Source organism: Tiliqua scincoides, chromosome 1 (assembly GCF_035046505.1).
Source record: "Tiliqua scincoides isolate rTilSci1 chromosome 1, rTilSci1.hap2, whole genome shotgun sequence".
Taxonomy (NCBI): Eukaryota; Metazoa; Chordata; class Lepidosauria; order Squamata; family Scincidae; genus Tiliqua; species Tiliqua scincoides.
The window spans coordinates 57860807-57873215 of NC_089821.1; the positions used below are offsets into that span (position 1 = coordinate 57860807).

At 43.1% G+C, this 12409-nt stretch overlaps 1 protein-coding gene across 1 annotated transcript in view; it reads left to right on the top strand.

Moving 5' to 3' along the window:
* MUC6 (mucin 6, oligomeric mucus/gel-forming) overlaps nt 1–12409 on the top strand; it is a 56616-nt gene that overhangs the window by 12639 nt on the left and 31568 nt on the right. Inside the window, exons 2-8 of the mRNA XM_066619528.1 lie at nt 2394–2634; nt 2928–3054; nt 3928–4015; nt 4345–4454; nt 5427–5634; nt 6676–6798; nt 10214–10334. Coding sequence (XP_066475625.1) covers nt 2394–2634; nt 2928–3054; nt 3928–4015; nt 4345–4454; nt 5427–5634; nt 6676–6798; nt 10214–10334 — 1018 coding nt within the window. The remainder of the gene's footprint in view (nt 1–2393; nt 2635–2927; nt 3055–3927; nt 4016–4344; nt 4455–5426; nt 5635–6675; nt 6799–10213; nt 10335–12409) is intronic.

Below are 12409 nucleotides of genomic sequence, written 5' to 3' on the forward strand. Positions count from 1 at the left end.
AGCAGCATTCTCTGGTGTTGTCACATCTGTTGCAGCCAGAAAGCATGTTACACTGCCAGAATGCATATCCCGGAAGTGTAACTGCCCAATAGGATTGGGCAGCAAGACATTATCATTCATTTCATTGGGCCAATGTAAACTATGATTTAAAACACTGCCATAAGCATTTGATCATTTTAATCATTCCATCGATAGTAATAATTCTGTTGGAATGCAATTTGAAATTACTGCTAAGATAGACATTGGTGCTATTCATATCACTCAGTTTTCCTAAATTACAGATTTTGTAACATAGAATTTCCTCTTTTCCAGACAATGAGATATTGTTATTGGCATTCTCAGATATTTCAGACAATTAAATTGAGATATAGGATGGGATGGGATCACTTTTTCATCATGAAAATGCTGCTCCTGCCATATTGTGAAAATATGAGACATGTTAACATCATTTATATATACACCTTCTGCTGTTTTCTAGGCTCCTCTTCTGAAGAGCTGAGAAGTCTAAATGATGCCAATCATCATTCAGGTATTTTTGCACTAATTTTGGAGAAAGACCATGATAACAGCCAAGTTCCCAGTACTTCAGAAAGGAGACATGTGCAGTTCTGTGTGAATTCAGACTTTAAAACAACTGAAATTTGTTGTCAACTTCGTGCGAGGTGGGATGCTTCATGGACATTGCTCTGGGCCTTTGCACAATGCTAGGAATCCAAAACCCATGCTGAATACAGGGCAGGCCTGCAGGCCTCAGTAAGAGACCTGCCTCTCACTGCATCCTGGAGCAAAGGTCCACAATGCCCCCCATACAATGCCACTCCCATACTTAACTTGTGCAACGGAGCCTTGCACAACATTAGAAGCAACTGGGAAAGCCTTCTGAGGCTTCCCCACATTCTTAAACAGTACTTCTGGGAAACTGGAAGTACTGCTTACGATCACATCGGAAGCCTCAGCAGCCTTCCTGCGCAGTCTGGAGCACTGTGCGAATGCAGCGCTTGTGGCATTTGTCCTACTGCTCCACCTCCAGGCCTGCCATTGTTAGTCCTCCCTGTTCCAGTGCAAGTTAGGATTGCACCATCAGAAAGGTTAAATTATCAAAATTGAGTTATTTCGTATAATTTATTCTGAGTTTAATAGTTATGGGGAGGAGCTATGCAGAGTAATGAAGCCCTGCCTCACCCTACATTACGCAAAGTCATATTTAGCCACTCCACCAGCTTCTAAGATTTCAGTAGGTATTGCTCACACATTAAAGGTAGTGGAGCTCTGAGGGTTAGAAACTACTTTTTTTAAAGCAGAGATTCTTGGAAAGTTAAGTTCTGTATCTAGTACCACATTCTGTGCTTTGTTTTCTGAACTCTTGTATGGAATCGCTAGTACACACAGCCCTACTTTCTATCAACAAAGACATTGCATCCACCTGCAAAATGCTTTGGAACCTTGGGGAGATTCAAAAAGCACTTTGGATGCAAATGGAGTCATTTGCTATGGAAGGAAACTGTAGAAAAATTCTGTTGACAAACCAGTAGGCAGAATGTGCTTCTGTGGATTATGGCCTTGGAGTATAGCTCCTTCAATGCTACTCAGAGTTCAGATGACTGGGGGCAGGGGAATCAACTAATTTACACAGCAAACTAAAGCAGCAGTTCTCAAACTTTTCCATCTCTGGAGCCCTTCACACTCCTGAAAGGAGACTTGGGAAGCCCTGCTGGCACATGTGTGCAGTCTCAGGTAGCCAGAGCATGCATGGAGTGGTGCAGCACAGAGCCCAACTCCTAATACTGGTGAAGAGCAGGAACAAGGAAATGAGGAAGGAGAGCCACAGACAGGGGTGGTGGGAGGGACAGGTGAGCAAACCAGGCAGGGGGAAGATGGTGGTCACATGGTGTACTCATGGAGCCTCTGAAGGGGTCTTAGAGAGCTCCAGAGCTCCTAGGAGCACACTTTGTGAAATTCTGAACTATTTACACTAGAGCAATGGTTCTCAAACTTTTAGCATTGGGACCCACTTTTTAGAATGAGAATCTGTCGGGATCCACCGGAAGTGATGCAATGACTGGAAGTGACATCATCAAAAAATTCTACCCATACTCACCCAGGAGTAAGTCCCATTGACTATCATTGTTAAGAGCATATACATAGTAGCCTGTTAAAAGTACAGATCTGTAACATTTTTCCAAATGCAGTCACATACCAGTTTAATATATTAAAAATAAAATATTGAAATGAATGGGGAACCACCTGAAATTGGCTCTCGACCCGTCTAGTGAGTCTCGTTTAAGAAACACTGCACTAGAGTATTTGCATTTACATTCAGAATGGTTAATTAAATTGTCAAAACCCAACAGAATCACCATACTATTTGTTGCATCTTTCTTTTTTTCTTTAAGCTGTGGGCAAGGGCTCGTGTTCCACATGGGGGAATGGGCATTTCTCAACCTTTGACAACTACTTGTATGACTTCTCTGGAACTTGCAATTACATCTTTGCCACGGAGTGCAATGACGTCTCCCCAGACTTCAACATCCAGTTCCGTCGTGGTCCGAACAAAAAGATTGCAAGAATCATCATTGAGTTGGGACCCACAGTTGTCACAGTTGAAAATGGTGTTATATCCGTCAAGGATGTTGGGTAAGAATAAGATGGAAAAGTGCTTTTTATATCAGTCATATCTCAGCTGTAGGTAAAAACCACTTTCTGTGAAGCAGGGGAATCTGGTCATCCATTGTCCAAGCACTTGTAACCTCAAGGACCAGCCACAGCAATATGTTCAAGATGTAAAGAATATTGAGAAGATGCATTTGGTACAAATTGCAGCAGCCCACTTTTTGACATGGGTCAGAAGTTAATTTCATAGTCAGGCAATACTCAAGCAATTTGATATATCTAAAATGATGTGTTTTTCCCTTTCGCTCCTGCCATAGTATAATCAGGTTGCCATATACTAGAAGTGGAATTCAGATTACACCTTTTGGACGCATCATCCGCTTAGTGGCCAAGCTGATGGAGATTGAGCTGGCTGTTTTCTGGAACAATGATGACTACCTCATGGTGAGTACTGGTGATCGTGTTTTTCACCAGATTTGAGAGGCTGAGGCTTGTGGCTTTCCCCAGCAGGAGGGGACAAAGGTTCTCTTCCCCCAAGGAGACTCCTGGCAGCTTCCAAGTCCCTGCTGGATACAGCAGTAGCCGCTTTGGCACCACTGCTCCTGTGGGCACCAGCAAGCATAGGACTGGGCTGCCTGTGGACTAATGGGGAGAGGGAGTATTTGGATTTAACAAACTTTGGGCACAATCCAAACCAGGTCTACTCAGAAGTAAGTCATATTTTGTTCAATGGGGCTTACTCTCAGGAAAGTGTGGTTAGGATTGCAGCCTTTTAGTATTAATAGATTCTCCTACCTACTGAACCATGAATGCCTACCTAATGGACAAAATTCACCTGGTTAGAACTGCCACGTTGACCATGATCAAGCAGTAACCATATAAGTGGTCGTCTGTTTTCACCCAAAGATAGTCTGATCAGGGAAGAATAATACATTTCTTACAATAAAAAAATTCAGGGGTGGGAGGAAGACTTGCTGAAAGACTAAATAGGTTTCAGGTGACACAAATCTATTAGTACAGTATTTAAAGTGTGACAAGGCTCCTTTTAAATTCCACATGTAATTGATGATAGTCTCACAATTAATAATGCTCCATGTGCCAATCTGACCTGAGCTACTGCCCATGGAGTTGTTTTTAGCTAAGCCAGTTTTGAACAGTGTCCATCTTAGTGTTCATTCCCCTGCCAAAGACAGCGGAACAGAATTTGATAACATTGTATCCATAACTTCATGGAGAAGACAGGAAAAACATAGTATGCCATTCACCAAACATGCCATACATAGATATTTTCTAAAGAATTTTGTTTCCTTGTTTTAGGTTTTGATTGAGGAAAAGTACATGACAAGAACATGTGGACTGTGTGGGAACTTTGATGGTCAAGAATTAAATGAGTTTTTGAGTGAAGGTAAGTTTTTCCTCTGCAGAAGTCCAGAGACCAACATTTAGGGTTTGAATTTTGTAACAATTGGAGGAATCTAACTTGTACATTAAACCAAGAAGAAAACATAACCCCTGCATTCTATTTTGGTTTCCTAAAATCAGTGAGATTCTGTGAGAAAGTGATAGGCATCCTTGCATTTTAACTCCCTCTATGCAGTGCTTAGACACACATGGTAGCAAAGTTGCATGCCCCATCCTGTCAACTAACAGTCAGATTCTAGACTTGTAATTCACAGTTCTCTCTAATGGACTCTTTACTGACGAATTCAATTTGATTGATCCTTCCATTAATAGGCAAACTTCTGGATCCATACAAATATGCTGTCTTACAAAAGATGGATGATCCTACAGAGATCTGTCCATTTGAAGAGATGGCAGTTTCCAATGTTCCTCGCAAGAAATACGTATGTACCATGTAGCCTTTCTGAATTGTCTGTGGCATACCTTTAAACAGAGTTATTGGCATGATCATGTGGGCATACTTGAAGAAACAAAAGGTGATAAACTCTTGGTAGGAGATAATTGGGTGACTACACCTTTTGCCATAGCATTATGGATATTCCATTAAAGAGGGTTCTCAAAGTGAAGAAACTTTGACTTTCCAGCTGCGGAGAAGCTGCATCTTCCCCCAGCTTGCAATGAGATTGTCCAATAGGGCATTCTAGTCCTAAACTTTAGGCTGACAGGCCATTGCCCAATTCACCCATCTGCCCATGGTACTGAAACCTCCTCATGGAGGTAAGATAGTAGGAGTTGAATCTGTCATTGCAGTCTCTTTAAATACAGGTATGCAGATGGCAGTGAAGAGGCAGATAGGGAGTAACAGAAGAGGTAAAACTTTCCAGCTGGCTCCAAACTGGCTGGGATGAAGGAAGATTAGTCATAGACAGGCTGGAAATGGAACTTGACAGAATGACCCTGATTGCTTATTTTTAATCCGTAAGCACTGATGAATTAGTGTATGTTGACCAGCAACAACATGCATATTTCTTTCTGTTTGCCATTCCCTTCCCACCCAAAATTAACCCTCAGTCCAGACAACAGGAAGCCAGCTAGAAAGTTAGGCACCACCGCCAACATTGTTACCCCAAATCATTTGATGGGACCATGCTGTATTGGACCCAAAGACAGTCTCCTGTGGCCTGTCAGTTGATAGTCCCTAACATAAATTGTGATGAGGTAAAAACAGAAGCTAAATGAACAGTCCTGGTGGTATTATCTTTATTGTGATGTATGTTTCACAGTGACTGTCTGCAAAGTTTCTCTGTGCTAATAAGAAGTTGCCAGCGCAGTTCAGTTTGGGGGACAATCTCATCCTATGCCACAATGCTTCACATTCACTGAAGTGGCCCTCTTTTTTCTGTTTTTTTCCCTAGGCCAAAATCTGCTCCCAACTTCTAAGCCTTGTCTCTCCATCTTGCAATATCTCAAGGAAAGGGTTTGTCATCCGTTGCCAACTTGATATGCAGAATTGTAATGATCCCGGGCAGAAAAATTGTACTTGTGCTACCCTTTCAGAGTATTCCAGACAGTGTGCCATGTCGCATCAGGAAGTGTCTGACTGGAGGAGCAGTGACCTCTGTTGTAAGTTACAAAGCATTAAACCACAACTATATGACTTGAACTTGAACAACCAAGCAACTTGATAACCAAGCAACAGGAAACCCAGGCTTACTTATTTTTGAACAAACCATGCATGCCTGGTGAATATCTTCACTGAATTATACAGAGAAGTGGAAGACGAATGAGAACCAAGCACTAACATGCCCTTCCATCAATGATTTTCCAGATACTATCATCAGATGCTTTTGCTTCCTCATTGCTTCCCATGTCTTCACTATGCTTGCTCTACTTCCATCTCCATATCTTGATGGCTACATCAGTACCAAACTACTAGCATCAGAGATGACTGTTCTCTAGATTATCTAAAGTCATGTTTCTCACAACCACCAAAACATTTTATTTGCTTTTTCACTCTGGTTTAGAGCCCAATCCTATCCTTCCCCCCCCCCTCCAGGCAATGCAGCAGCATTGAAAGGCTACTGAGGCATCCTGAGGGAGTGCAATTTGTTCTCTTACATTTGTTCCCTTACCTGGGGGTAAGCCTCCATGACCCAGGGTGGTCTACTTGGACCTGCACCAGCAAAATTGCTGACACAAGCTGTATGGACCCACACTGAAGGATTGGGCCAGGGAAGGAGGTTAGGATTTGGCGGTCACCACTGCCACCAAACCTGCCCCCTTTGCACACCCAATCCACTCTCCCCTGCCCTCACTGCTGCTTTGTTCCACCCTCCCCCACTCTGTTCCACCCTTCTCCACCCCATGTTGATTGTCATCTTCATGCCATTGTCATCTTCTAACTTGTAATGAGAGGTTTCTAATAAATTGAAAAGAGATAGTGAACAGGGAGTATCTCCAGAGCCATGGTAAGCTAGAGGCAAGGGAAAATTAATTCCTGAATGAATAGGAAAAAATGTATGAGAAAGTGTGGAATAGTTTTAATGGACAGAAGTACTACTTGCAGGAAAGATAAGCTCACCACAAGATTGCACTAGAATTCCATTGTTTTACTTTGTCCACATAAAAAAGCAATAATGTTATTTGTCTCATTGTCTGTTGCAGCTCTTGGAAGATGTCCAGCTAACCAAATCTATAAAGAGTGTGGTTCTCCCTGTCTTAAGACATGTTCCAATCCAGAATACAGCTGCTCCAGCTACTGTACATATGGTTGTTTCTGCCCAGAAGGTAAATGAACATAGCAAATATACTACCATTTTGCTATTAATATATTTAATTTTTACATGCATGTATTCTTCAAGCAGAACCTATCCATTCAAAGAAGTATTAGAAAGATGGCACTGCAGTTTTGGCACATATAGGAATTATCACCCATTCTAAAATCTAATTCTAAAGTCTAATAATGAATCATTTTATGCTGCCCATCTGCATTTTCCTGTAAAGCCAGTTGGATTAGATGTAGTTCATTCCTTACTGTTGCAATACCTCATTAGAATTACCATATTATTCTGAAGAAATGCATGGAGTTTAGCACAGAACTAATTTCTGTACAATTTAAACAAGCCTAATGGGCAAGCCCTTATGAGTTGTTCTGCACCAGCAGCCACAGCAAGTACTGTAAGATTAATAGCCCAAGCCTAACTAATTCCTCCCCACTGCATCCTAGTGGTGTAGCTAGGTCATCTGACACCCAGGGCCCATAAATTTTTGTCACCCCATATGACATAATAATTATTTAATTATTAATTATATTCATTATTAATTAATTTGCATTTTTATACCACCCTTCCTCTAAGCAGCTCAGGGTGGTGTATATGGTTCCTCCCCTTATTTTGTTCTCACAACAACCCTGTGAGGTGGGGGAGATAGTAACAGTCATGGCATGAAATGAATAATAATAATGGCCAGAAAATAAAAGCAGTGAATATTTCCCCACAAGCAATGGATAAAATTTCTAGAATTTTGGTCACTAGGGTGTCACCCCCCCCCCGCCCCTGAGGATGTCTCATTGGCCTGTTTTGAGTTAAGGCAGTGGTTTTCAAACTTTTAAAACTCTAGGACACACTTTTTGGAATAATAATCTGTCTGGGACCCACCAGAAATGATGTCATGGCTGGAAGTGATGTCATCAAGCAAAATAAAATAAATAATTATAAATAATTAAGTTAAAGAAAAACAAGTAATTAAATAAGAAGAAGTCAGCCCTGTTTCATCAAGTGAATTTCCTCTGTAGCCTGCCTGCAAGAACACCTCCCCAAAAAAAATCAGTGAGATTTTCAACCCTCCCCAGTGCCCAGTTCAGTGTAAATTCTTATATTTCAAGCATGGCACTATCAGAATTCACCTGGCTTTACAAGTCTAAAAACAATTAAAAATAGACCTTACCAGCTCAAGCCTCTGTTTTATTCTTTGAGGGGGGTGCTGCCTTCTGGGGCATTTGTTGAGCTCCACTTTCATCAGATCAGGACCATTCTGTTGGCTTCACATTCCCCTTTGCCTGGTCTGACCACCAGCCAAGGCACGTTTGCTTACTCACGAGTAAACGCTACCATGTGGCTTACTTTTGCTTTCCACAGAACTCAATATATTAATCTGCTTGGAGAGAGGGACTTCCTTCTTGGGTGATTTTTGGGGGCTGCTTCCATTGGTTAGGAACCATTCTGGTGTCATTGGATTCCTCTCAGCTTGCCCTTTCCGACGGACTAAGGCAAGCTTGCCCACTCACAAGTAAACACTCAATGCGGCTCAGTTTCACTTTCTATGGGGATCCATGCATTTTTTGGTTTCCGGTTTTTGGGCCATAACTTTTGGTGGAAAGGAGATATTTCATTCCAGTTGTTTGCATTGCATTCCCTGGAAATTCCACATCTAACAGTATATAGCATGACAGGGTTATTTGTAACCTCCACGATGTTAGCGAAGTTGGATCATTTCTGGTGTCACCCCCCCCCAACGTTGGTACCTGGGGCAGACCACCACCCCTTGCTAGCTATGCCACTGCTGCATCCTACAGGGGGGCAATCACGGAGGTCTCCTCCAGGTAAGGGAACAACATTCCGTTACCTAAGATAAGCCTCTGTTAGCCCAGTGGGTCACCTCAGATCTGAGCTGGGAGAGGGATGAGCATATCAACTCAAGTCGCTGCCACTTATATGCACTCTATTCTGCCCCCTGTTCCACCCCGTCCTCTCCTGCCCACCCCTCACCCCCACCACTGACTAACTGGCTCTGGCTCAGTGTAAGGGTAATGTCCTGTTACACAGAATCCCAAGCACCATTACAGATGCCCCATATTATTGCAGTAGCACAGTCCTCTATCAGGGCTTCTCTAGTATGAGGCTAATGAGATAGAGCGTGTTGCCGTTGAACCCACAAAGGCAGCATGAGGTTCGTTATCCAGAGTGCTACATCCCAATTTAACACTCTGAGGGAAGGTGTAGCAGAAAACAACTTTGTTTATTGCTGGTACCATAGCAAGGCAGCAAGGAGGCCAGTTGTCTCAGATCATGTGCAAGTGTAGCTAGACGCAGCTAGCTTTTTATACTCAGTTCAAGCAATACATATAATAGGCAAAAAGTCCACTAAATTTCTATCCCTGCCTAACTCAAACATCTCCTTTACCCCCCTATTAGTTGTTGCTTTGGCAAAATAACACAGGCCAGCTCTGTTTGGTCTTCAAGGACTGGGGCACTAGACAGCCAGGCACTGGGTCAGGGGTGGCTCATAGCTTCTTGCTAACAATCATTTTAGGACCAGAGTCAGAACTGATGTTAAAATGGCGTTGCTTTGGCTACAGTTTAGTGACAGCTCTTGGCTCACGGCATCAAGAGGCATAGTCCTTCAATACTTGTCAAGGGTAGGATGTCACTTTACCTGCATCAGTACAAACCACTATTTGTGCTTCTGAAGCACAGCTTGTACTTTGGGATGAAGGCTTCAGCTCTTAATTGCACTAAGTAATTGCTCACTAAGTAAACTGTGCATTTAGTTGCTCACTTATGATCTTCATCTTCTGTTGAAATATCTCTGTGTTGTTCAATGAATTCTTGCAACACATACAGAGTGGTCATCTCATGCTCTTTTTTTTAACATTAAAATTGGTACTCAAACATGGGATTTGTCCATGACATCAAGCACACTTCAGCAAACTGCCTCAGCAATTTACTCTAGAATAATATATGAGACGTTTCCAAGCTTCACACTTAGTGCATTCAGAAACAATTGAAATGCTTCCACTTATCAGGGATGGGCACTTGAGTCATGACAACTGAACTTGAGTCCTGAAAATGTTGACTTTTTGCAACTCATGACAAATCGAGTCACTGACATCACTGACTCAGGCACAACCCGCAGCTTGGGGCCAGTGACTCAGAAATGAGTCATGACTCAAAATGACTTGAGTTACAACTTGCTTTTTGTGTGTGCTTGCAACTTTTGTATGTGTGTGTGCTTACTTTTTTCACCATGACTGACTCATGCTGTGACTCATTTCTCATGACTTTCAACTTGAGTGAAAATGACTTAGGTCGAGTCATGATGGCTGCCGATTACAACTCACAAGCCATGTCAGGGAGTCAATGACTTGCAACTCGACTAGCCAGCAAATCCCTGCTTGCTATACCCTGTTTTCTCATTTTTATAGGTACTGTCTTAGATAACATCTCAAGAAACCGAACATGTGTTCCAACTGAACAGTGCCCATGCACACTAAATGGAGAAAAATATGCTCCTGGTGATGTCATGAAAGCAACATGTAGAACCTGGTGAGTAATCAGAGATACAAATTAAAGAAAGATGAGAAGCAAGAGATCTTCAAGTTGAGAGCCTTCATGAAAAAGCCTCATATTTTTACAAAAAGAGACTTATAGGAACTGCAGTTTTTCACCAGTTCATGTAACACTTCCCCCGTCCGTCCCTTTAAGGGACAGGGGAAGAAGAGAGGCAAGGAAGCTATCCCCAGGATTTCATGCCTAAGGAGGGTGAAGGAGGGAGCTTTCACTTACTTTAATGTTGGAAGGGCTGTAGGATGTGCAGGGAGCCCAGCGCAGCTCTCTGCAGGGTTCCCCAAGGCTTGGAATCTTGAAATGGAATAATCACAAAGCACTTCCTGTTTGCAGGAGGTGCATTGCAATTACTCCATTTCAAGGTTCCAAGCCTCAGGGAGCCCTGTGGAGGGCTGCACTGGGCTCCCCACACCTCCTGCAGCCTCCAGCAGCCTTCACTGAGTACAAATGAAAGCACCCCCTGGGGTGATCCTGGCGATTGCTTCCCTACCCTTGCCCCTTCCCCCACAAAAACTTACTAAGGGAGTAAAGCTCCCTTAAAGTCGGAGAACCACTGGTGTAGGGTAATACATGAACACAAAAAGTCTGTAATTTATATTCATTCATTGATATCTTATTTTTCTAAGTTGATAGCCTGTGGCATTACCTCCATCTTTTAGAAAAGGCATTTTAAGAACTGTGAATGTCACTAAACAGTTCAAAATGCCCATTTATCACACATTGAGCAAGTTCATTCAATACCAACACTCATTGTGTGGGGAAGAGCATATGCATGTATATTTCCCACACAATCACCCTGACCTACATAGTCATGCAGAGCAGAACCAACCCTAAACATATTGTTTAAATACTACTTTAAATGTGGACACACGCATATTCTTATACAGCGGGTGCTGTGATTGTCACAACTACACCATTGGCTCTTTGAGTCTTGAAACTGCACATCAAAAATCCTGATAAGGTGAAAGATTCTACTTGAGTACTGATGTTTCAGAGAGCCAGGAAGCTCTCCAGGATCCTGGAGAAGACCACGAAGAAAACGGGTGGACATGAGATTTTTGAAGACACAACAGTGAATTATATGAGATTCAGTCTTAGAATCTGAGAAGAGTGGAAACAAATTTACTGACAGTTTTTCAAACTATTTCAGCAAACGTTGTTAGTATTTCAAAGTAATAGGTGACAGAGTGTGATGAGGTAAAGCATTTGTAAATCCACAAGATAAACAGAGAGTTACAATCCAATCCTATAGGTCAGAGTTTCCCAAATTCCTGTTAGGGAGTTGGGAACCTCTTAAGTCCCTGCGAGGGCAGGGCAGGAGCAAGGGAGGAAGCCCCAATAGTGCCGCAGCGATTGTGGCGCAGCAGGGTCCCAGCAATATTTGAGTGTACCTGGGAGTTGCTGAAGCATCCACGAGTCCTGGAGTCCACAAGTCCTGGAGGCTCGCAGCCCCCTTGCAGCCCACTCTACACTGCTCCTCAGAGTTCCAATTGCCAAACGGAGCTCACTTTTGGTTTGCACCAGTGAGCTCTGTTCAGTAATCGGCACTCTGGGCAGCCATGCAGAGGGGGCTGCAAGCCTCCAGGACCCTCGTGGATGCTTCAGCAGCGCCCCAGGTACACTCATATATTGCTGGGACCCTGTGGTGCCGTGATCTCTGTGGCACCATCAGGGACCCTATTGGGCCACTAGTAGAAAGGGTCACAAACACACCAGACATGGCTGGATGGTACCTCAGTGCTGGTAAGGAGTAGGGGTAGACCATGGGTGGGGACAGGGAGTAATGGGGCATTTGGGGGGAAGAACTGGGGTCATGTCAGGGAGGGAATGGATTCAGCAGCAGTCACACATGCCAGATCCTATCCCCATAACCCCTCCCCAGAATTCCCCCAGATTCTCCTTGGACATGTGTCAGCTCCATAGTGGGCATGGGTCTGAGAAGACCCATAGGCGGCCAGAAGGCATATACAGAGGTAAGTAAAAAATGATTTTTTAACAACAAAATCAGCATATGACACTTATTTTCATTGCCTTTAGAAGTCTACTTGGTTTTT